The sequence below is a fragment of the Cnephaeus nilssonii genome (genome assembly GCF_951640355.1).
Source record: "Cnephaeus nilssonii genome assembly, chromosome: 8".
Lineage (NCBI taxonomy): Eukaryota > Metazoa > Chordata > Mammalia > Chiroptera > Vespertilionidae > Cnephaeus > Cnephaeus nilssonii.
In genome coordinates this window covers 2,106,726-2,128,491 of record NC_137079.1, presented here as the reverse complement: position 1 = coordinate 2,128,491, position 21,766 = coordinate 2,106,726, and the positions used below count along the sequence as shown (strand labels likewise).

At 60.6% G+C, this 21,766-nt stretch overlaps 1 protein-coding gene and 1 long non-coding RNA gene across 8 annotated transcripts in view; both read left to right on the top strand.

Moving 5' to 3' along the window:
* ARHGEF10 (Rho guanine nucleotide exchange factor 10) overlaps window positions 1-21,766 on the top strand; it is a 64,337-nt gene that overhangs the window by 5,246 nt on the left and 37,325 nt on the right. For 3 of the 7 annotated variants that reach the window (XM_079779017.1, XM_079779018.1, XM_079779016.1), the window contains exons 1-8: window positions 6,764-6,809; window positions 8,288-8,446; window positions 9,021-9,308; window positions 10,386-10,449; window positions 11,039-11,115; window positions 13,250-13,306; window positions 16,957-17,120; window positions 19,251-19,367. In XM_079779017.1, coding sequence (XP_079635143.1) covers window positions 6,779-6,809; window positions 8,288-8,446; window positions 9,021-9,308; window positions 10,386-10,449; window positions 11,039-11,115; window positions 13,250-13,306; window positions 16,957-17,120; window positions 19,251-19,367 — 957 coding nt within the window. In that variant the 5' untranslated portion in view covers window positions 6,764-6,778. Of the gene's footprint in view, window positions 1-1,775; window positions 1,878-5,525; window positions 6,693-6,763; window positions 6,810-8,284; window positions 8,447-9,020; window positions 9,309-10,385; window positions 10,450-11,038; window positions 11,116-13,249; window positions 13,307-16,956; window positions 17,121-19,250; window positions 19,368-21,766 lie in introns of those variants that run through there. The other 4 variants (XM_079779020.1, XM_079779022.1, XM_079779021.1 and 1 more) reach the window with 4 other exon arrangements.
* On the top strand, window positions 11,304-12,432 carry LOC307104227. The gene is made up of 3 exons (XR_013813864.1): window positions 11,304-11,338; window positions 11,384-12,146; window positions 12,306-12,432. It is a non-coding gene; the product is annotated as an uncharacterized lncRNA (long non-coding RNA).

Sequence of the window (21,766 nt, the reverse complement as noted above, 5' to 3'; positions counted from 1 at the left end):
GGATCGGAGTCCCGGGGTCAGTGAGGACGCGGCCAGGGTGGGGAAGGCGCTGATCATGTTCTGGAGGCCGCAGGGCCTTGGCGTCCGGGACTGAGCTCCGCGGAGGAACCGGTGCCCTGTCCTCCTACTCGTCCTGCGGGTCTGAGCCTGGCCCCGGCGGTCAGGCAGCGGCTGGGGGAGGGGCCAGAGAGAGGCGGGCGGCCTCAGGGGAACTGCTCTGCCCTCGATGGGCGATTCCCAAAGGGCCTCCCCAGCTCCGGGCTGGCAGCGGGCGGGATGTGCCCCCGTGAGCGCAGACACGCGGGCCTCCTGGTTATGAGGGGCAGCAGCTCCGGGGTGGCACCAGGGGCTGCGGGACTGAGAGCCCGCCCTGCCGCGCGGAGGGACCAGAGGGTCCTGAGGTCGCAGCCCCTGGCGGTGAGGCTGGGGAGTCAGTGCCGTCCCCACGCCCTCTGTGCTTTCCCCCTCCCTCGTCCCCCGCCCGGGCTCCTGGGACCCGCGAAGGTCGCCCTGCAGTGAGCGGCCTCCGGAGCAAACTGTGCTGGGAGCCGGGCAGGTGCCGCCAGCCACAGGGAACCGCTGTCTCCATGGGGCCGCGAGGGACCCGCCTTCTGATGGAGCCGCTGCCACACGCCTGCTCAGACTCCTTCTCCGCGGCCCGTGGGGCAGCGAGAGACGCAGAAAGAGAAACTGAAGCCGCCTGCAGAGACCGCGTTAGGAGAGCGGCAGCCTCGGTCTCAGTCCGGGGCAACGGTTCTTCACTCAGAACCCGCAGTGGCCCTGGCTGGTGTGGCTCAGTGAGTAGAGCGTCCGCCTGCAGACTGAAGGGTCCTGGGTTCGATTCCGGTCAAGGGCACTTGCCCAGGTTGCAGGCTCGATTCCCAGTAGGGGGCATGCAAGAGTCAGCCGATCCATGGTTCTCTCTCATCATTGATGTTTCTCTCTCTCTCTCTCTCTCTCTCTCTCTCTCTCTCTCTCCCCCCCTTCCTCGCTGAAGTCAATCCTATATAATAAAAGCCTAATATGCTAAGTGTCTGGTTGTCCTGTAGTCTGTTCAACCAATCAAAATGACATATGCTAATGATATGCTAAAGCCACTCGCTATGATGTGCACTGACCACCAGGGGGCAGACGCTCCAACCAGTAGGTTAGCTTGCTGCTGGGGTCCGGCTGATTGGGACGGAGTGAAACGGGCCAGACACGCCCTGGAGCCCTCCCGGGGTCCCTCCCAGCTGGCCAGCCTCCCACGTCCCGCCTAAGCCCCGATCATGCACTGGTCGGGTTCCTTAATCTGGCCTGCACCCTCTCGCAATCCGGGACCCCTCAGGGGATGTCGGAGAGCTGGTTTCAACCCCATCCCACAGGCCAGGCCAAGGGACCCCACTGATGCATGAATTTGTGCACCGGGCCTCTAGTAAAAATATATTAAACAAACAGAACCAAACCAAACCCCACAGTGCTGGTTGGAGGAAGAGGAAGCCACACGTGTACCTGTGTGTCCCGTCTCCCCTTGGCCTGAGTCCGGAGGAAGAGGGGTTCTGGGGGTGACCCCGTGCCGGTGGGGAGCCCTGGCTGCCGCTGGGTGAGGCAGGAATGGGACCCTGGGTTCCTCTGGTTATTTCCGGAGGTTCCGTCCTGTGGCCCTGTGACTGGCAGGGGTGAGCTCTCTCGTGTGGCTGTGACTGAGACCCAGTGTCCCTCCTGGCGCTGGCGCTGGGGTGCCTGTGGGCTGAGGGCAGCTCGCACCTGACCTGACGGCCTCTCTCCTCCCACAGGGCTGCCCAGGGCCAGGGCCAGGCTCCCGGAGCCGCACAGCATGGACCCCCCGGAGCCCAAGCCGGAGCCGGAGCCGCCTGCCCCCGCTGCCGCTGCGGAAGGTAAGGCTGCGCCTCGCTGGAGGCCGTGGAGACGGTGCGTTCTCGCTGCGGGTTTCATCGCTGCGGGGTTCCTCCTTGTGGGCGTCCTGCTGTTAGGGCTTCTGGGCTGGGTCTGACTGGTTGGTTTAACTGAGAATGAGGGAGACCAGCGCTGCTCCCACCCGCCCTCGCAAACAAGGACAGCCACCACCACCCGAGTGTGTCCTCCTGCGGCCTCACCAGGGGGGGCCCTTCCCCAAACCACAGCTCCGGGTGCGACCCCGAGGATGCTGAGCTCCGAGTCCGAAGGGGAGGCCGGGGGTGGGGTGGGGCGGGCGGTGAACCGCATTCACACCTGCCCCAGCTGTTCCTGCCCTGGGGGGGGGGTATACCCGGGAGGTGTCATACTGAGGGGTTCATTTCTGGCTCCCAGTTCTGTCAGGGGGGTCTGTGTGTCTGTGCTGGTGCGGGTGCCGCACTGCACGGGATGTGGGTGCCTGGGCAGGGAGCTCAGACCTGGGAGAACAGCTGGGGGCGGGGGGGCCTGGCCTGGGTCTGGGGGACCTCCCCTTCAGCACAGGCTGTGCCACCCAGGGCCACCCAGGGCCAGGAGGAGGCGGAGGCTGTGAGCAGCCCCTTGTTGGAGGCCCAGGCAGCTGCCCCTTACAACACTCCTCCTTTGTTTTAAACAATAAAAGATTTAAAAACAAAACAGCCTTCATCAGACAGAAGAGAAACATTGCATCTTAGATAAAACTTTCATATTGTAATTAATTAACTCTGCTCTTTGGGCCTCGGAACAAAGTGGATGACTTTTCTCTCTGGGCTGAAAAGCGGTGTTCTCTCACTGGTCCTCGCGTGCTGGCCTGGGTGGGCGCTAAGGCTGTGAGTGGGCGGAGCCGCCTGGAGGGCCGTGGGCGCAGGGGGGTGGCCGGTCCCTGCCCCGAGCCCTGCAGAGGGGACCTGGAACGGTGGCTGCGGGTCTGGCTGGCTCAGGCACGGGCAGCTGGGCGGGCGCGGGCAGACGGATGCCCACGCCCTGCCCGGGGCCCCGCCCCTGCTTTGGGCCGCCCAGAACCCTAACGGACTAGCATCCGTGGGATCGGAAACAGCATTTTCACTGGTGTGACTCACCGTGGGAAGCAGAAACCTCTTTGCCACTGAAATATGCCACGGGGGCCGGCCGGTGTGGCTCAGTGGATTGAGCGTCGCCCCCTCACCAAGAGGTCACCGTTCAATTGCCGGTCAGGGCACATGAGGTCACCGCGAGCGAGGCCCAGCCTGGCGCCTGGGGTCCTGCCCTCAGGACAGGGATGCGGGACGGCAGCGTGCTCTCTGAGGCAGCTGTGGTGCGCTCCGTGTTCCGGGGGGACGGACCCAGCTGGGAGGGTGCAGCCGCCGCTCCCACAGCTCCGGTGCCGTCGTCTGTGCGCAGGGACAGCATCCGGGCGTCCAGGCCCCTGGCCCCTCAGGCGCTGCGTGAGGCACCGTGGTTTAAAGGAAGACTTAAACCCTCGGAGGGTTTCTGTATTTTATTCCATTCTGCTGGTTGGGGTTCTACTTGCAGTTCTATTGGGGGGGAAATTAATGTTCGTGGCGGGAAAATATTTGAAACCACTCATCTGCTCATCATTCATTCACTCACTCACTCATTTACTCACTCATTCACGCACTTGTTCACTTGTTCACTCTCTCACTCACTCACTCATTCATTCATTCACTCACTCACTCATTCCACTTATTCACTCACTCATTCACTCATTCATTCACTCATTCACTCATTCACTCATTCATTCACTCACTCATTCACTCACTCACTGATTCATTCACTCACTCACTCATTTACTCACTCATTCATGCACTTTTTCACTTGTTCACTCTCTCACTCATTCACTCATTCATTCATTCACTCACTCATTCATTCACTCACTCACTCATTCCACTTATTCACTCACTCACTCATTCACTCATTCATTCACTCATTCACTCATTCATTCACTCACTCATTCACTCACTCACTCATTCATTCACTCACTCATTCATTCTTTGCACAAGTGCATGGGGAGTGAGCAGTTGGCAGGCCAGTCTCACCCAGGAGATGTGTGGCACGTGGCGAACAGGGCAGCTGTCCTCAGCAGCTCGTGCCTTCCCAGGTGTGACCTACAGAGGCGCTGCCTCCTGTTTGGGGGGGGGGTGAGAGTGCCCACGTAGACCTGAGGACACTGGGCACACCACTGTCCCCTTCATGGCGGGGGGGCGTGCGTTTTAGGGCCCGAAGCTCACTCTTCGCTTCGTCCCTTCACAAGTATTTAGGAGCTGGTTTTGGGCCACACCTTTCAAAGCTCTATTTGTCTAAGAAACAGTTTCCTAGACATCACTTGGGGGGTGTGACCTAATCGTTAAAGCTCAGAGCGTGAGCTGTGACGTGGGGAGGCGAGTGCCGGCAGAAGGAGCCGCGTGTGGCTCGGAGGCAGGCCGCGGTCTGGGCCCGTGCCCGCCGTCCCTCAGACAGGGCTGCGCCAGGGTGCCGGGCGGCATCGGTTCCCTGTGGGGCACCGTGAGCTTAGGAGATGGCGAGGGATCTGGGGAGTGGCCTGGACACGTCTGTGTTCCGCGAAGGAGACGAATGGCGCTAACGCCTTCAGCAGCTTCTTTAGTGAATAAGGTGACTCCTTAGTCTCGGAGCCCAAACGCCTTCTCCGCTGCACGCTGCTCTCCGGCGGCGGGACACGGGCTGGTGGGAAAGCGCGCGAGGGGCGACCACGCGGGGCAGGACCCCTTGCCCGGCTGTGTCTCACGGGCCAGGCCGGAGCTCCGGGTCTCGGGACAGACACGCTCTGGCCACTTCTGGGGGCGGCGGCTTTGTGTTTTAGCGACACAGGAGCACCAGGGACGAGTGCGGGCTTGTGGCGGGAACTTCGGAAAACGCAGAGAAACACAGAGAAAATGCCCATGACAGTCAGCCCTCGGGTCTCGAACGTCTCCATCTCGGCCAGTTCGCCTCTCAGCCTGACCCCCTTTCCTGCCGACACCCGTGTGATCGGTCACGTGTCCCTCGGGCGACAAAAGAGGGATGCGGGAGTGGAGCCAGCTTACAGCCTGCCTCACGTGGTTGATATCCCAGGAGTGTGAGCTGTGAATGTTTGCATGGGTTTTGACTCTTGTTGCTTCTTATTATTAATTTTTCATTTTTTACCGTACATTTCCTCTCCTTTGATTAAATTTTCATTTATAGCTCATGTCCCTTTTGTTTGTTTTTTGGCTTAATCCTCACCTGAGGATATTTTCCCATTGATTCTTAGGGAGAGTGGAAGAGAGAGGGAGAGACAGAGAGAAACATCGATGTGAGAGAAACACATTGATGGGTTGCCTCATGCACGAGCCCTGACCTGGGCCCGGGCCAGGGAGGAGCCTGCAACCAAGGCATGTGCCCTGGACCAGAATCCAACCCAGGACCCTTCGGTCCGCAGGCCGACGCTCTAGCCACTGAACCACACCGACTAGGGCCATCCTGTCCTTTTTGTTTTGAAGTGTTTATCTATAGATTAATCAGTGCAGGAGACATGTGCTGAGAATAAGGAAGGTTAACGCGGGGTCACGTGGGGGTCTGGAATGGAATAATTCCATTCCTGTGATCTCTGATGGGGAAATGATTTCATTTTCGAACAGCCTCTGGGACGAATTAAGTCCGAGAACTGAGGTGCCGCTGTGTCTGCAGCGCGGCAGAGGCGGCCGCCGTGGCAGGCACTTCAGCTGGGCGAGGAGGGAGGTGCGGTCTCCTCTGGTGGCACAGTCCGCGGCACCGCCCGGTGGGTCGCCCGGTGGGTCAGGGGCCACGTCACCCCCACCTCCAGACGCTCGTCTTCCCGCCCTGAAACTCCGTCCCATTGAACACGCCCCCCCGCCCAGCACCACCATCCCCTCTGTCTCCGAATCCCGGCTCCAGGGCCCCGAGTGGGGTCAGTGTCGGTCTCTGCGCTGCCCTCGCGCTGGGCAGTGTCCCCGGGCCCATCGCCGGCGGCAGCGCCTCCTTCCGCTGCAGGACTGAGGCCCCCCCGTGGGCGACGGGCACCTTCTGTTTACCTGTTGGCCGGCCCGGACCCGCGGGTGCGCCCCCCCCTCGGCGTCCTGTGAGCGCGGGGCACGCAGGCCGTCTGAGTGTGGCTTTCGGCAGTGGGACTGCGGGTCCAAGGGTGATCGCGTGTCATCACCGGACCGGTTTCCATGGCGGCACCCCGGCCCCAGCCCCCACTCCCTCCCCACACCGTTATCTTCTAGTAAATGAGCGCGAAGAGACATATTAAAAACTGCGTTCACGTAACTGGTCAGCTTACGTGAACGAAGCTCCATGGTGTCGAGAACCTTCAGCCGCAGCTTCATTGCCCGTAGCGGCTCATTGCAGGGTGTCCGAGCCCAGGGGTCGGCAAACTCATTAGTCACAGAGCCAAATACCAACAGTACAATGATTGAAATTTCTTTTGAGAGCCAAATTTTTTAACCTTAAACTTCTTCTAACGCCACTTCTTCAACATAGACTCGCCCAGGCTGTGGTATTTTGTGGAAGAGCCACACTCAAGGGGCCAAAGAGCCGCGTGTGGCTCGCGAGCCGCAGTTTGCCGACCACGGTCCTGATCTGAAAGACGATCTTTCGTCATGAGACCCTCCGGTTGTTTCTTAAAACTGTCCTGGCACTCAAGTCTCCTACGCCTTCCGGTTGCTTCCTGAAGACAATGCTCAGCGGCGGATCGGAGGAGGACCCCGGTGCAGGGCTCTCGGGGTGGCAGCTGGCCCTGGGACAGGCCGCACGCACACGCTTCTCAGAGGAACGTGCTCAGGGTACCCTCCGGGAGCCTTTTCTGGATCCCCGTTCAGTGTTTGTCGTCGTTTTAAAGCACGGGAAAGCTGGGGGAACGTGTTCTCGAATGTCCCGCGGGTCCTGTGTGCCACGGACAGGTGGGGTGAGGCCGCCCTGGGTCCCCGGGACCCGACCGACTCCGGACGGCAGGGGAGGGCGGGACTCTGCCCCCCTTCCCGGCCTGGACCCCCCTCCTCAGGGGAAAGGAAGCGTCTGCTTCCTCCCGGAGACCCACCCGCTGGGATGTGCCCTCCCCCGGCTGCCGGAGCAGGAAGCGCCTCCGGACCGACGGCTGCTCTGGTTGTCGCTGTTTGTGTTTTATTTATTTTTATTGACGTCAGGGAGAGAGAGGGAGAGGGAGGGAGAGAGGGAGAGGAAACATCCATGATGAGAGAGAATCACTGGTCAGCTGCCTCCTGCACACCCCACACTGAGGATGGAGCCCACAACCCGGGCCGGTGCCCTGACCGGGAATCAAACCCTGACCTCCTGGTTCCTAGGTCGATGCTCAGCCCCTGAGCCACGCCGGCCGGGCTGGAAGTTCGTACCTTTGGATCCCTTCACCCATTTCTTTTTAAAGAAAATATTTATACATTTAATCTTTAAGTATTTTTATATGTAACACACACAAGACACAGGCCAGCATGGAGGCTTGCAATGCCATTGTGCACCCTTTCAATTCCAGGAATGTATTTTCCCTACAAATTTTTAAAGAGAGCCCGCTCTGCGATTTGGGATTGCGGCCACATAGTCCTCGGGACCTGTGGTTTGTGCTGTAAAAGCCGGCACGTCCGCAGGACTTTGCCCTCCCAGCCTCCCAGCCCCCCAGCCTCCCAGCCCCCCAGCCTCCCAGTCTCCCGGCCTCCCAGCCCCCCAGCCTCCCGGCCTCCCAGCCTCCCAGTCTCCCGGCCTCCCAGCCTCCCGGCCTCCCAGCCTCCCAGTCTCCCGGCCTCCCGGCCTCCCTGCCTCCCGGCCTCCCGGCCTCCCGGCCTCCCGGCCTCCCGGAAGAGCAGCCTGGACAGAGCTGCAGGGGGTGGCGAATCTTGAGGCCCAGGTTCCACCCGAGGTCCCTTGTGTCCCAGGGACAGGAACCAGGGACTTAAATGCCCCGCCCCCTGTGGTCCAGCGCCCGCTGGGATGGGAGCTCCCCTGGCTCTCAGGGTCCGGGTGGGGGGGGGGAGGGAGCCCCCCTGGCTCTCAGGGTCCCTGGGGGAGGGAGCTCCCCTGGCTCTCAGGGTCCGGGGGGGATGGGAGCCCCCCTGGCTCTCAGGGTTGGGGGGGAGGGAGCTCCCTGGCTCTCAGGGTCCGGGGGGGGGGGGGGGGAGGAAGGTCTCCGGTGAGGAAAGTGCCCGTCCTTTGTCTTCCTTTCCCAGGGGGAGCTGTGGGTCCCATGAGAGGAAGTCAGAGCCGCCGACCCCCAAGCCCAGCCCCGAAGGTCTCCCCCAGCACAGGGCGGCCGGCACCTCGAACCCAGCCGTCTCTGTCCGGAACGTGGAAGTGGTTTTGCTGGTCATGCCTGTGAACATGTCATCTCTCTGGTCATGCCTGTGAACATGTCATCTCTGTTAAACAGCAGGAAATGAAGTAAAATACGACACGAACAATAATGAGGAGGAGGAGGAGGAGGGAGAACAGTTCGAGTTTGACAGCGGAGATGAGGTTCCAGAAGCGGACAGAGGAGCCCCGGGCGCCCCCGAGGCCGGGCACGTGGGAGCCACCGCCCCCACCAGCTCCGGTGAGTGCCCGGTGGCCTCGGACCCAGGCCCCTCGCCGGCAGGAAGGGCCCGCTGGGCCGGGGGCCTGAGGGAGGTGTGCCTCTGTGATGTGGCGGGAGCTGGAATGACTGCATGGAACCCGGGCCGTGTGCACTTGAACTCACGCCGCTTCCAGACTGTCAGTCTCCCCAATGCCCGCTCTTCACCGGGCGGGACAGGTGTTCCTGGTGTCCGATGGGCACGGCCTCGTCAGGTGCCGCTGCCGCTGCCGGCGGGGAGCGGTCAGGCTGCCGCTGGGGAACCCGATGCAGGACTTTGCCTGTCGGCGCCAGGAGGGCCGGCTGCTTACCCGCTGCCCGTGCACCGGTCGGCCAGCCTTGCTTTTCCTGTAACAGAGCCTCTCACCAGGCCACGGGGCCCTCCTGCCCCAAAGTTCACCCTCCCCGAGGTCAGGGGGTGCACCCTGAACACCGTCTATCTGCCCATAGAGGGGCCCTCAAGGAGCCCTGGCGCTGGGGGTCGGGGTAGGGCAGGGGCGGGGGGGGGGCGCACTGCTGCCCGAGCGCGTGGGCCTGACGCTGGGTTTGCCTCCAGGAGGGGAAGACGGGACGGGGACCGACCTGGGCGCGCCGGTGGAACCGACTAAGCTTGGGGCCCCAGCGAGAGTGAACCCCTACTCCATCATCGACATCACGCCCTTCCAGGAAGAGCAGCCCGCGCCCCCAGACCCCGAGGCCGAGGAGGAGGCCGTGAGCCTGCACGTGCCCAGCGGGTACTCGGTGCCCGTGCCCTGCGGCTACGCCGTGCCCTCCAGCCTGCCCGCGCTCCTGCCCGCCTACGCCAGCCCCGTCATCGTGCGCTCCGTGTCCCTGGACGAGGAAGGTGGGCCCTCTCCCTGCACCGCCTCCCCGTGCGAGACGGACTTCGTGTGCGCACGCGTGTGTGTGTGCATGAGTGTGTATATGTGTGTGTGTGTGCAAGCACGGAGGTGTGGCTGTCTGTGTGAGTGCACACGAGTGTATACATGTGTGGAAATGTGTGTGTGCACGAGTGTGTGTGTGTAGGAATGTGTGTGTAGATGAGTGTGTGCATGGGAATGTGTATGCTCATAAGTGTATGTATGCATGAATGTGTATATGTGTGTGCATGACTACATATGGTGTGTGGGAATGTGTGTGCATGAGTGTGTACACATGTACATGAGAGTGTGTATGTGTGTGTGCACGTGCATGTATGTGTGGCTGTGTATGTGTGAGTGTGTGCATGTGTGAGAGCAGGGAAGGTTTGGTTGTTCACTATCACCAACTTAACACCCTGCGGACCAGTAGTTTTATCGCTCGCTTTACCCAGCGGCCAGATACATTTCTATCGAACGAGTACAAAAAACGTTTTACATACATGTTAACGGCACGCTTTAAAATTAAATACCCGTTGCATTTGAAGTTATTTATTACATGTTCTTACAAGCTCATATCTCTTTGAAGTACGAGACTTGGTAAGCTCTGTGTGATGTGAAAACACGAGAACGCTCGTGACCCGTCCGCAGCGTGTTAGCATTTCGCCTGGAACTCCCCGAGGACGCCCTGCAGACACTTCCAAATGCATCCCATCCCATTCCCGGGGAAACGTACGGAACGGCGGGGCCTCACGTTCCCTGTGAACTCCCTCCCGGGAGAGCCGCTGGGACCGAGGGTCCTTGTGTCCCAGGAACGGGACTTGTTGGGGTGCCCTTTTACTTCTGGCTGTTTCCGACGACCCTGGGACATCACTCTGTAGTGTGACCCCACGTGGAAGACACTCCATCTGAAACCTAAAACACCTCGAATCCATCACTCACCCACCTTCCTGCTAAGATACTCGATCGTTGGTCAGAAACAACGGAGGAAATCATTTTAGGGTGAAGATCAACCTGCATGTTTATCGGCCTCGAGCCACACGCGTTCTTTTCTCTCTTGGCAGAGACGCCCGAGGTGGCGGAAGACGGCCAGGGCAACTCTGTGAGTTCCGAGGACCCGGCAAACAGGTACCCGAGCGGCTGTTCCCGGGTGTCCTGAGCCACGACTGGTCCCCGGCGCCGAGGGCCGGGGGGCCGGTGCGCGGAGGTGCCGGCTGCCCGGGCCCCCGTGGCTCCTCACCGCTGTCCGTCAGCCTCTGCCCTCATCAGGGCCCCCACGTGGGTCCCCCTGAACACAGGACGGCAAGACGCTCGTGTTATTCCGTGTGGGAGACCAGCCAAACAGGAGCCGTGCAGGCCCAGCCTCCCTCGGGGAGGCGCGCCGTGTGCCTTGGTGTGACAGGCTCTTAGGACCCTTGGCTGGGAAGAAAAAGAGTTAACTCTGTTTAAGCCCGATTTCACCGGAGTCCTCCCAGCTGGTCTACTGACCGGCCTTTCCTCTGCTCGGGGTGCCCAGGGGAACCCCTCCCGGCCAGACTCCCCTCACCCCTCGAGCTGGGCGTTCAGCGGTGGGCGGAGCACTCGGAGCGTGGGAGAGCCCGGGCCCGTTGGGGGAATGCGCCGCGGGCACGCGTGGGGGCCCTGTGTGCTTCGGGGACCCGCGGCAGCGAGGGCGGGAAGGATGGTCTGTGGTGACGTGCCGTTTGCTTTCCCGCAGCGAGGACCGGGCCCAAGCCGAGGACAGCGCCCTCGCCCGCTGGGTGGCCGATCCCGCCAACACCGCCTGGATGGACAGTAAGCTGCCCGCCCGCCAGGGCTGCCCCCGCCCGGGTCCTCGCCACGCCCGCGCTGGTGCCGGGCTCAGCCCGTTAGCCTCCTGCCCTGCGTCCGGGCTAAAGGTTATGACATCCGCCACTCATCTCCCATCAGTCACTGGGAGCTCTCCCGCCCAGCACGGCGCCCCCTGGTGTTTGACACCGAAAGGCTTCTTCCCGCCAGCTGGTGCCTCTCCATGGGGGTGGGGGGAGGGGGTGCAGCCACCACGGACCCCACGGCGGGCCAGGCCTGCCCACGTGTGGTTAGAGAGGGCAGCTGTTTTAGCTGGATTGACTTGTTGTTTTTCGTTTTTTGTTAATCCTCACCCGAGGATAGTTTTCCATTGATTTTCAGAGAGAGTGGAAGAGAGAGGGAGAGTCAGAGAGAAACACTGATGTGAGAGAAACACATCGATTGGTTGCCTCCTGCACGCGCCCTGACCTGGGCCGGGAGGAGCCTGTAACTGAGGTACATGCCCTTGACCAGAATTGAACCCGGGACCCTACCCACTGAGCCAACCCGGCCAGGGTGATTTACTTGTTTTTAAATTTTTAAAGGAAAGTGAAGCTTGCTTTTCCAGCCGCCTCCTTTCCACCCGCTGATTGCTGTGGGATCGTTTTCTGTGACAGACTCGCAGCCATAGCCGCCTCCCAATTAGGAACCCCCTGGAGGCGTCGCCCTGGCTGGTTAGGGTACTGTAGTGAATAGGGCTCAGCGTCATTAGCTGATCCCTCTGGGGAGGCGGGGAGGGGGTTAAATCAGGATCGTCACAGGATGCTCTGTAGCGATTTCATTCCCAAAGTAAAATGGCCTGAATGCCCCCCCCTCCCCGTGCGTCCGCTCCAGATGACAGCACCCCCCCCAACCCCCTCCCCGTGCGTCCGCTCCAGATGACAGCCCCCCCCCCCCACCGCTGTGCGTCCGCTCCAGATGACAGTCGGGATGCTGTGTGAAAGGTGCCCCGTAGGCCGCAGCCCCCGGGGCCCGGAGGAGCAGACACTCACGGGGTGGTAGGTGTAAATGTTAGGGCTGTTCCGGAATTTGGCCCCTGCCCCCGCCGGCGGGGGGTCGCCGTGGCTCCAGGTCCGGGACTGACCGGGACCCCCCCTTTTCTTCCCGGTGTTGCTTTGTGACCTGTGGCCTGCTGGTTTGTTTCCACGTGGGAGCAGTGACGTGTGGCGAAGTCCACGTCACACACCACCCTTTCCGACAGCCGATGACTCTCCCACGTCGCGTGTCCTCCACGACCCTCCGCAGCGCACACTCGGGATTTGCCCACGAAGCTCCGCCCACTTAACTTAAGGAAACGAATGTTTCACGTGAAGCTGCTTGAGAAATCTTGTCCTCAAAGTCCAACATTTTAACTAATTAACCCTCACCTGGGCATATTGTCCCATCGATTGTTAGAGTGGAAGGGAGAGAGAGAAAAAACACACCCAAAACACTGTGAGAGACACAGCGATGGGTTGCCTCCGCGCGTGCGTGCCCTTGACCAGGAAGCCGACCCTTGACCCTTTGATTTGTAACCGACGCTCTAGCCCCTGAGCACAGCGGCCAGCGGCTGAGCGTTCCCCATTCTCCCGCCGCCGGTGGCCGTCCTTCGCGTCCAGGGCTCAGGCGTTGCGTCGTCGGCTCCTGTGAACTTTCCCACGTCCCCCGCGGCACTGGGCGGTGCTTGTCTCTGACACGTTAATGCCACGTCGAGTTTCTGTGTCAGACACACCACCTTCACGAATTTCATGCTTGTCAAAGGGCCACGGGGACACGTGCAACTGAACATACAGTAATGGGCCGCGTTGGCCTGGACCACAAAGCCCCTGTGGGGATGCCGCCCAGCCGGTCCGTTTGGAGGAAGCGTGTCAAACTCGCGGCCCACGGGCCGCATGCCTCGCTCATCTGGCCCGTGTTAGCCTTGGGGTTTGACACGCTTGCTAGAGGGATTTCCTTCACCCCCAGGGACACGCCCGGCCCTCACCATAGTGCTCACACTTGGCAGGTGCCGTGTGCCCGCGCCGACGGCCGCGGGATGGCCGGCTCCCTGGGGACCGGGCCCTGCCCCGGGAAGTGCGCTCGGCGGGTCTGGCTGTCCTCACAGGTCCCCCTCTCCTTGCAGACCCCGAGGAAGCCATTTATGACGACGTCCCGAGAGAGGAGTCGGACTCCGAGCCAGGTGGGACTCCGTCCGGCGCTGCGTGTCGGGAGACGGTGGGCCGTCTCTCCCAGGCTTGCAGATGCCGCCTGTACACACTCCTCTGCGTGTGCTGTGTGTGTCTCGTCCATGTTCTCTGTGTCTCACAGTGTCTCGCTCGATCCATGTGGTGGGCGCACCTGTGTGCGTTTACATCACAGCACTTCATAGAGGGTCGGTATCTTTTTTTTTAAAATATATTTTTATTGATTTCTGAGAGGAAGGGAGAGGGAGAGAGTGAGAAACATCAATGATGAGAGAATCATTGGTCAGGTGCCTCCTGCACGCCCTGCACTGGGGATCAAGCCTGCAACCCGGGCTTGTGCCCTTGACCGGAATCGAACCTGGGACCCTTCAGCCCACAGGCCGACGCTCTATCCACTGAGCCACACCGGCTAGGACCAGAGGGTTGTTACCTTAATTTCCCTAAAGAAGCAGAAAGAGTTGAAATATGAAAAGTATGAATGAAAAGGTCGGGAACATGTAGGTGGGATGCACCAGCGCACATCTAATAAATGAGAAAATAGAAGAAAGGACTAAGAATGTTCTAGAATTAAAGGAAGACACAAGTTCTCAGATGGCAGAAATGCGGCTTCGGAGTGGGCCACGCATCGACCTGGCCACCCTGGGCCCGTGCAGGTGACGCTGCGGCACCGCGTCCCGGCGAGCCCCCGACAGGCCGCAGGCCGGCACGGTGCCCACGAGGAGCCGTGATTCGGGAGGAGGAGCGACGTCTCTGGCTGGGGGCGGCAGGGTGGTACGCGCAGAGCGCCGAGGAAAGCCCGCCGTCTCTACCCGGATTTCCACCGCCGGCCAAAGTAACCTCTTCAAGAAGAGATGGAGACGGAGCTCTCCCACGCACAGACTCTGAGGAAACACTTAATGTTGTTCCTGTTTCAGGGAGGAGGATGCGGAACATAATGGGGAGCAGAGAGAACAGTGAGCAAATAACCGACAGATCAGTGAGTCGTGGGAACCGCACCGAGTCGGCAGCGAGCGGAGCCGTCAGCGGGGCCGACCGTCCGTGCGGTGTTCAGGAGAAGCGCGTAGACGCTGGCTTTCATGTGACAGGCCAGGCCTGCAGTTCATGGGTTCCCGCTGAAAGGCCAGAAAGAGAGGATTTAACTTCAGGATTAGTGGAGCGACACGCACGCTGGCAGCCAGCAAGAAAGAGTAAAGTGAGAAGCACGGCGAACGGCGTGGCAGGAAGATGGCAGAGTGAGCCCGGTGTATTGCTACTTACAGCAAATACTAGAGGCCCGGTGCATAAAATCTGTGCAAGAGTACGCCTTCCTTCCCCCAGCTGCCAGTACCAGCTTCCCTCCGGGACCCAGGACCTGGGCTTCCCTCCGCCCCGGCTTGTCTGGAAGGTTATCCAGAAGGACGTCTGGTCTAATTAGCATATTACACTTTTATTATTATAGATGATTGGGCTCCAGTCACCAGGAACAGAGGTTCCCGGGTTGAATAACATAGTAAAGCCAGACATGTATTATGAGAACTATGTAAGGACACAGGACATTTGTATGTAAGCATTTGTACGTAAAAAGGAATGTAAGACAATGCTAACCACTACATAGCCAGTACAACTGGATAATATATGGTGTGTTAGCTATAAAACATGACTAGATAGAGATTCCTCCACAGGAGAATGATGTCACAGTTCTGAACGTGTGTGCATCCAGCAAAATGGCCTAAAACATATAAAACAGCCTGGCCGGTGTGGCTCAGTGGTTGAGTGTCGACTTATGAACCAGGAGGTCAATTTCCGGTCAGGGCACATGCCCGGGTTGTGGGCTCCATCCCCAGTGGGGGTCGTGCAGGAGGCAGCCAATCAATTCTCTCTCATTATTGATGTTTCTATCTTTCTCCCTCTCCCTTCCTCTCTGAAATCAATAAAAATATATTTTAAAAAACCAAAAAAATATATAAAGCAAAATGTGACAGATTAGTACATAATTGTGTACCGATGACTCGAAAGACACACATGGAATCCTGAAGCGAATAGGTTCAGAATGCACAGCTTTTTCAAACACCTGGGGCGCTTCTGAACATTGACTGCGTAGTCGTATGCCCCAAAGCAGATACTAACAAACGCCAGAGAATTGGTGTTCAGGCCTCATTGCTCGCTGAAAGCCTGATAGAGCAAGGAAAAAATAAGCACACACATTTGAACATTAAAAGTCACATAGGCTGGCCGGTTTGGCTCAGTGGATGGAGCATCGGTCTGCGGATTGAATGGTCCCCAGTTCGTTCCAGGCAAGGGCATATGGCCAGGCTGTGGGCTCTATCCCCAGTAGGAGGTGTGCAGGAGGCAGCCAATCAATGATTCTCTTTCATCATTGATGTTTCTATCTCTCCCTCTCCCTCTCTGAAATAAATTTTTAAAAAGTCACATGACCACACACACCCCATGGCCAAAGATGAAGTTAGAGTGGAAGTTAGGAGATGTTTTAACTTGAATAATAATGAAAATATTACATAAGAATTTATAGAGTGGATTTAGAATAGTTAGAAATTAAAGAGATTATGGCATCTGCTAAAAAAAACCAAAAAGAATGAAAAATAATGAGCTCAGCATCCGACTCGGCAGTCAGAGAAGGGGAGGGAAGAAGTAAAAACGACACACACACCGGAACCAGGAGACAGAAAACAGAAGAGAGGACCCACCAAACGCAAGCGTGATTCTCTGAGAATGCAGAGCAGGAGTCCCCTGTGAGGACACGTGTGTCATTGCCTTGGCGTGTCCTTCACAAGTCAGAGGGGCCGAGGTGATAGAGCCCTTTCAATCCGGGAGCAGATTATTTATAGTCTTATTAAGCCATTGACCCATCCATCTATCTACCTACCCTTCTATCCATCTACCCTTTCATCCATCTACCCACCCTTCCATCCATCTACCCTTCCATCCATCCATCCATCCATCCACCCACCCACCCACCCACCCACCCACTCACCCACTCATCTAAACATCCATCCATCTAAACGTCCATTTATCCACACATCCATCCATCTAACTCTCCACCCATCCACTATCCATCCATCCATCCATCCATCCACCCACCCACCCACCCTTCCATCCATCTACCTATCCATTCACCCATCTAACCATCCATCCATCTAACCGTCCATCCATCCATCCACCCATCCATCCATCCATCTAACCACCCATCCACCATTCACTATCCATCCATCCACCCACCCACCCACCCATCCATTCATCCATCCATCCATCCATCCATCTACCCATCCACTATCCATCTATCCACCCATCCACCCAAAATATTTCTATCCCTTGCATTTATCTAAACAAAAAATTTTCTCCATGGGAAGGTCTCTGACCAACAGTCATTGGTGTGACTGTGGATTTCGTGTTGGGGTCACTGTGGATTCTGTGCAGGACCAGGGGCCTCAGGATACAGACGGGGCTGAGGTGTCAGAGCTTTGGGAAGCCCAGGCATCTCCAGTCCCCCAGGTCCCACCTGATGCCTCCCGGAGGGGCAGCCCCGAGCCTGCCCCGCCCGCTGCTTTTCTGAAGCGCTCCCCCCGCCACGTGGTGAAGTGAGGCACCTGCAGGAATCGGTAGCGGGTGAGGTGTGCGCTCCTAACTTCATCCTGTGCTTGCGCCCCAGATGAGATGATCTACGACGACGTCGAGAACGGAGACGAGGGCGGAAACAGCTCCCTGGAGTACGGGTGGAGTTCCAGTGAGTTTGAAAGTTACGGGGAGCAGAGCGACTCCGAGGGCAGGAACGGGGTCCCCCGCTCCTTCCTGCGCAGCAGCCACAGGAAGCAGGTGCGTGTGCGGCCGTCGGCTTACGACACGTACCCGGGCCAGCCCGTGCGGTGCCGGCTCACAGGGCGTGTAAACGAGTGTTTTAGGGTGCCGGTAGGCGGCTCGAGGCGAGCACAGGTATTGGCAGAGGAGGGGCCGACATCCCGGCAGCGGGGAGCGCACATGTGGAGCGCAGCCCGCAGAGGCCTGGGAGAGCTGCCCTCCTGCGTGTTTCAGAAGCACATCGCCGTCCTCTGGACAATCGGTGTGCACGGTGACCTCCCTGCACGCTGAGGTGGAGCCGGGCCTGCCAGACAGTGCCACCCGCTGTCCCTCAGGGGCGGTGTGAGTCCGGAGCCCACCACGAGCAGGAAGACGTAACACAGACCACGTGACAGGACAGGCCCCGAGCTGCCCACGACCACGCTGGAGGGGAGTGTGTGTGACTCTGGCCTCAGGGCCCAACAGGGGACACAGGATTGAGGCATGGAGTCTGGGACCGGGCGGAGGCAGGTCTGGTGTGTGAGGTCCCGGGTTGCCGTGGTGACTGGCTGTGCCACGTCCACTCTGGTTGTTGGGGTTTGGGCTGTTTTCAAAGGGGGTGGTTCTGACGTCTGCAGTGATGTCAGCGTCCTCGTGTACTTTCTGTGGAGGTTGGGACGCAGCCCGGGTGTGACCTGGTGGGCGGGACAGACGCAGCCCGGGTGTGACCTGGTGGGTGGGACAGAAGCAGCCCGTGACCTGATGCCTCCTGGCGTGGCCCCGCCCACACTGGAACCGGACGCACATACCCCGGAGGTAGGGTCCAGGGGTCTGGGTGACCTGTATCAGGAACCTCGAGAACCAGCTGCATTTGGTGGGCACCCCGACGGCTCAGTGTTAGGGAACTCAGCTCCCTGCTGTCACCGGGAGCATCGGCGCCAGCCTCAGCCAGGGGGTGAAGCGACAGCCATACCTGACTCAGTCCAGCCGCGCCCAGCACTCTGGCTTTAAACAGACTTGAAAGTAGCACTTCGGGGCCCAGTTGCAGCAGGATGGGGTGCTCAGCGGTGCCTTGGGAGAGCGGGCAAAGCCCCCTTAAATCCCGCCTCCAGTCAGCCTGGTCGAGGACGGTACAGGCGCCAGGTCGGGTGGGGCCCCGAGGAGCCTGTTGGCGCCAGGCAGCCCCCCCAGGCCAGTGAGCACATGGGCCGAGCAGCAGCCTCCCCGCTGGAAGCCAGTGCGAGGCCAGCACAACGCTGACCGGGAGCACGTTGCCGTGGCGACACCCTGGGGAGGGGTGGGGCCAGGGGTGTTTGAGGGGGCGGTGCCGCACAAGGACCAGGCTCCTGGCTGAGAAGTCCTGGCACTGTCGCTCCGGGAGGGCGTCTGGAACAGCCGCCCTGTCCATCAGAAACGACTTCCGGTGTTCTCGCCCCGGCGCAGTGGGCGTGCTGACCCGGGGAGCAGGGCCCCGTTGGCATAGCAACGTGGACGCTGTGGTCCCACTGTGAGACCTCGCTGTGTCCCACCAGCTGCAGAGGGCGTCCCCTCACCTGGGGACTCACAGGCCCCCTGGCCGACCCGTCGAGCCCTGCAGGCCCGCGCCCAGGGTTCTTGCGTGTGGAGAAGACGGACAGGAGTCTTCCCTGCAGGCTTCCCAGATCGGTCCCTCACCTCCTCCCGATGGTGGGACGAGGGCCAGGCCTCCGTGTGCATTTGCCCTCTCGCATAGACAGTTCTCCCGGCCGGCTCGCCTGGGGTCGCGTCTGTCCCGATGCTGTTGTCATCACGCATGCTTATTTTTATTTTTAAAAATGTATTTTTATTGATTTCAGGGAGGAAGGGGCAGGGAGGGGGGGATGGAAACACCAGTGATGGGAGAGAATCATGGACCGGCTGCCTCCCGCACGCCCCCCACTGGGGATCGAGCCCGCAACCCGGGCCTGTGCCCTGACCGGGAATCGAACCGTGACCTCCTGAGTCCTAGGTCAGCACTCAGCCACGGAGCCAGGCCGGCCGGCCGGGCTGCAATCACTGGTGTTTATTTCTGAGAGTCGTGGGCCCTCGGGGCTGGCGGTGTGGTGTGGGGTCCCGGGAGCCCCTCGGGGTAAGAGTGTCGGCCGTTCCCAGCGGAGCGCCTTGTGAAAGGATGTGTCTCTTTGTGCTCAGCTGTCCCACGACCTGGCCCGGGTGAAGGCGCGCTATGAGAGAAAGATGAGAGAGTTGGTGGCCAGCACAGTGGGCGCGGGGGAGATTCAGCAGCTCAAGCAGAAGCAGGAGCTGAAGGTAGCGTGGGCCCCTCCCCACCCGCTGTGTCCACAATGCGCGCCCGAGGCCCGAGGCCCTGGGGACTGCTCAGCTGCACCCAGGGAACGCGGCTTCGGAGCTGGCCGGGGCCTCCCCGGGGCCGCCCAGATGCTCAGCAGCTTCCGGTCCAGCTGGGGGGCCATTTGCCTCCCTCTCTCCCCCTCGCTCTCTCACTGCAGGCGGAGGGGTTCCTAGAGGCCCCCCAGGTGGGCCATCCCAGCCCCTGGAAGGCAGGGCCCAGCCGCCTGCAGAGCGCCCCGGCAGTGGGGAAAGACAATGGCTTTTCCATAAACGTGTCGGCGAAGACACAGGAGTAGGGTTATGATTACTTTTCAGGGACTATTAATGGAAAACGTTCAGTCCCCTCAGCGTCCCCGAGTCCTGCAGTGAATACAGGGACACAGCCCCGGTGGACGGCGGCCCGCGGCTCCATCCTTGTCCCGAGCGGAGCGGGGTCCGGAGACCCGGGTGTGAGGGGCTGGGTTTGGATGTGTGACGGCCACCAGTTCCTTGAGATGTGTCTTATTTATTTTTTTACTTGTTTACTTATTTTTAAAAATATATTTTTTAATTGATGTCAGAGAGGAAGGGAGAGGGAGAGAGAGAGGGAGAAGCATCAATGAGGAGAGAGAATCATGGATCGGCTGCCTCCTGCATGCCCCCCACGGGGGATGGAGCCCACAACCCAGGCCTGCGCCCTGACCGGGAATCAAATCGTGACCTCCTGGGTCATAGATCATCGCTCACCCCCTGCGCCACGCCACCGGGCCCTTGCGCTGTTTTAAAGGCCCCTGTCTCGTGCAGCTTCCTTCAGTCCGGCCTCCTCCCCTGTCCTGTGGCCGTGGCCGTGTGCTGAGTGCGCTTACCTGGAAGTAGACGTCTGCTTAGCATCGCCCCCTCCCCCGCTGCTCCGTGCCCAGTGTGTCTGTGCCGGGGGCCAGTGTGTCTGTGCCGGGGGCCAGTGTGTCTGTGCCGGGGGCCAGTGTGTCTGTGCCGGGGGCCAGTGTGTCTGTGCCGGGGGCCAGTGTGTCTGTGCCGGGGGCCAGTGTGTCTGTGCCGGGGACCAGTGTGTCTGTGCCGGGGGCCAGTGTGTCTGTGCCGGGGCCAGTGTGTCTGTGCCGGGGGCCAGTGTGTCTGTGCCGGGGGCCGGGAGCAGGACCAGGGCCCGGAGTCAGCAGGCTCGCTCAGGGTCAGGCAGGTCCCGCGGGTGGCCGGTCTGGGCAGGGCCGTCCTGGGCGAGTCCAGGGTCCGGCGGGTTTCCGGGCGGCCACTTAGCCAGCGGGAGCGTGTGAAGGTGGCCGGGTCCACGGAACGGTGGACGGTCGGTCGGGAGCGGCAGGGCCCAGGGGAGGCGGGCACATGGGCAGCCTTGGCGATGGGTGGGTGGGTACCTGAGGGCCGGCTGGCTCCTCCCTCTGGCCGGACACGGAGGCTCTCCTCACCTGCAGTGCCTCCCCAGCTCCGGGCCAGGCCTCCTTGTTCCTGCACATGCAGGGTGGCGGCAAGGGGGGGGGGGGGGTGGGAAGAGGGGGAGGGGGGGAAGGGAGTGGGTCAGCCTCGGACGGACAGAGCCAAGACAGGAATGGGCTGAGATGAGGCATAGTGGCCGGGTTGGGGGAAGAGAGTGGGGTTCGGGGCCATGGCGAAGGGAAGCCTTGGGGGTGTCGGGCGCACTGTGGACGCTGTGGTTAGGGACGCCCAGCTGCTCACAGGGTGGACGCCGTGGCAGAGGGGTCCTCCGGCTGCCGGAAGTGGGGCCCTGTTGGGCGCTGACGTGGTTCAGTTTCAGGGGGGTGAGCGTGGTCCTGCTGGACAGTTTTGGGAAGGCGCCTGAGGCTCGGGGGGCAGGGGGGGTGTGTGTGTGGGGGAAGGGCTTGCAGGGACGGTGGGGCTGGAGGTGCAATGTGTGACCTCACCTGGAAGCCGCTCCCCGGGGGGCGGCGGGGGGCAGCCTGCTCACACCGGAGCCCCAATCCGCAGACACAGGGGCAGCCCCGGCCCATCTGGAACGCCAGCCGCTCGCACCTGGGCTGGCAGCAGGGCCCGGGCCAGCGCCTCTTCGCACGGTGCACAGCGGGCCTGAGGCCTGCGGGGGTGCTGGCGGGAGGCAGGCGGGTGGGAGCCAGGCGCAGGCGGGAGCCCTGGGCGGTACCTGAGCCTCTCCACCGGACAAGGGTGACGGGTCAGAGGGTCGCTCGGGAAGGCGCTGGGCCTCCCGTCAGAGGCCGTCGAGTTTCTCCGGAAGGAGCCCTGGTCCCCAAGGCCACCCCTCAGACGTGAGCCCTTTAAGGAAGCAGACACCTCTGCCGGCCGCTCTGAGACGCTCGCGGGGAACGCGGTCAGGGAGGCCACGGCCGGGGCGTGCCTGTGGCCTCAGG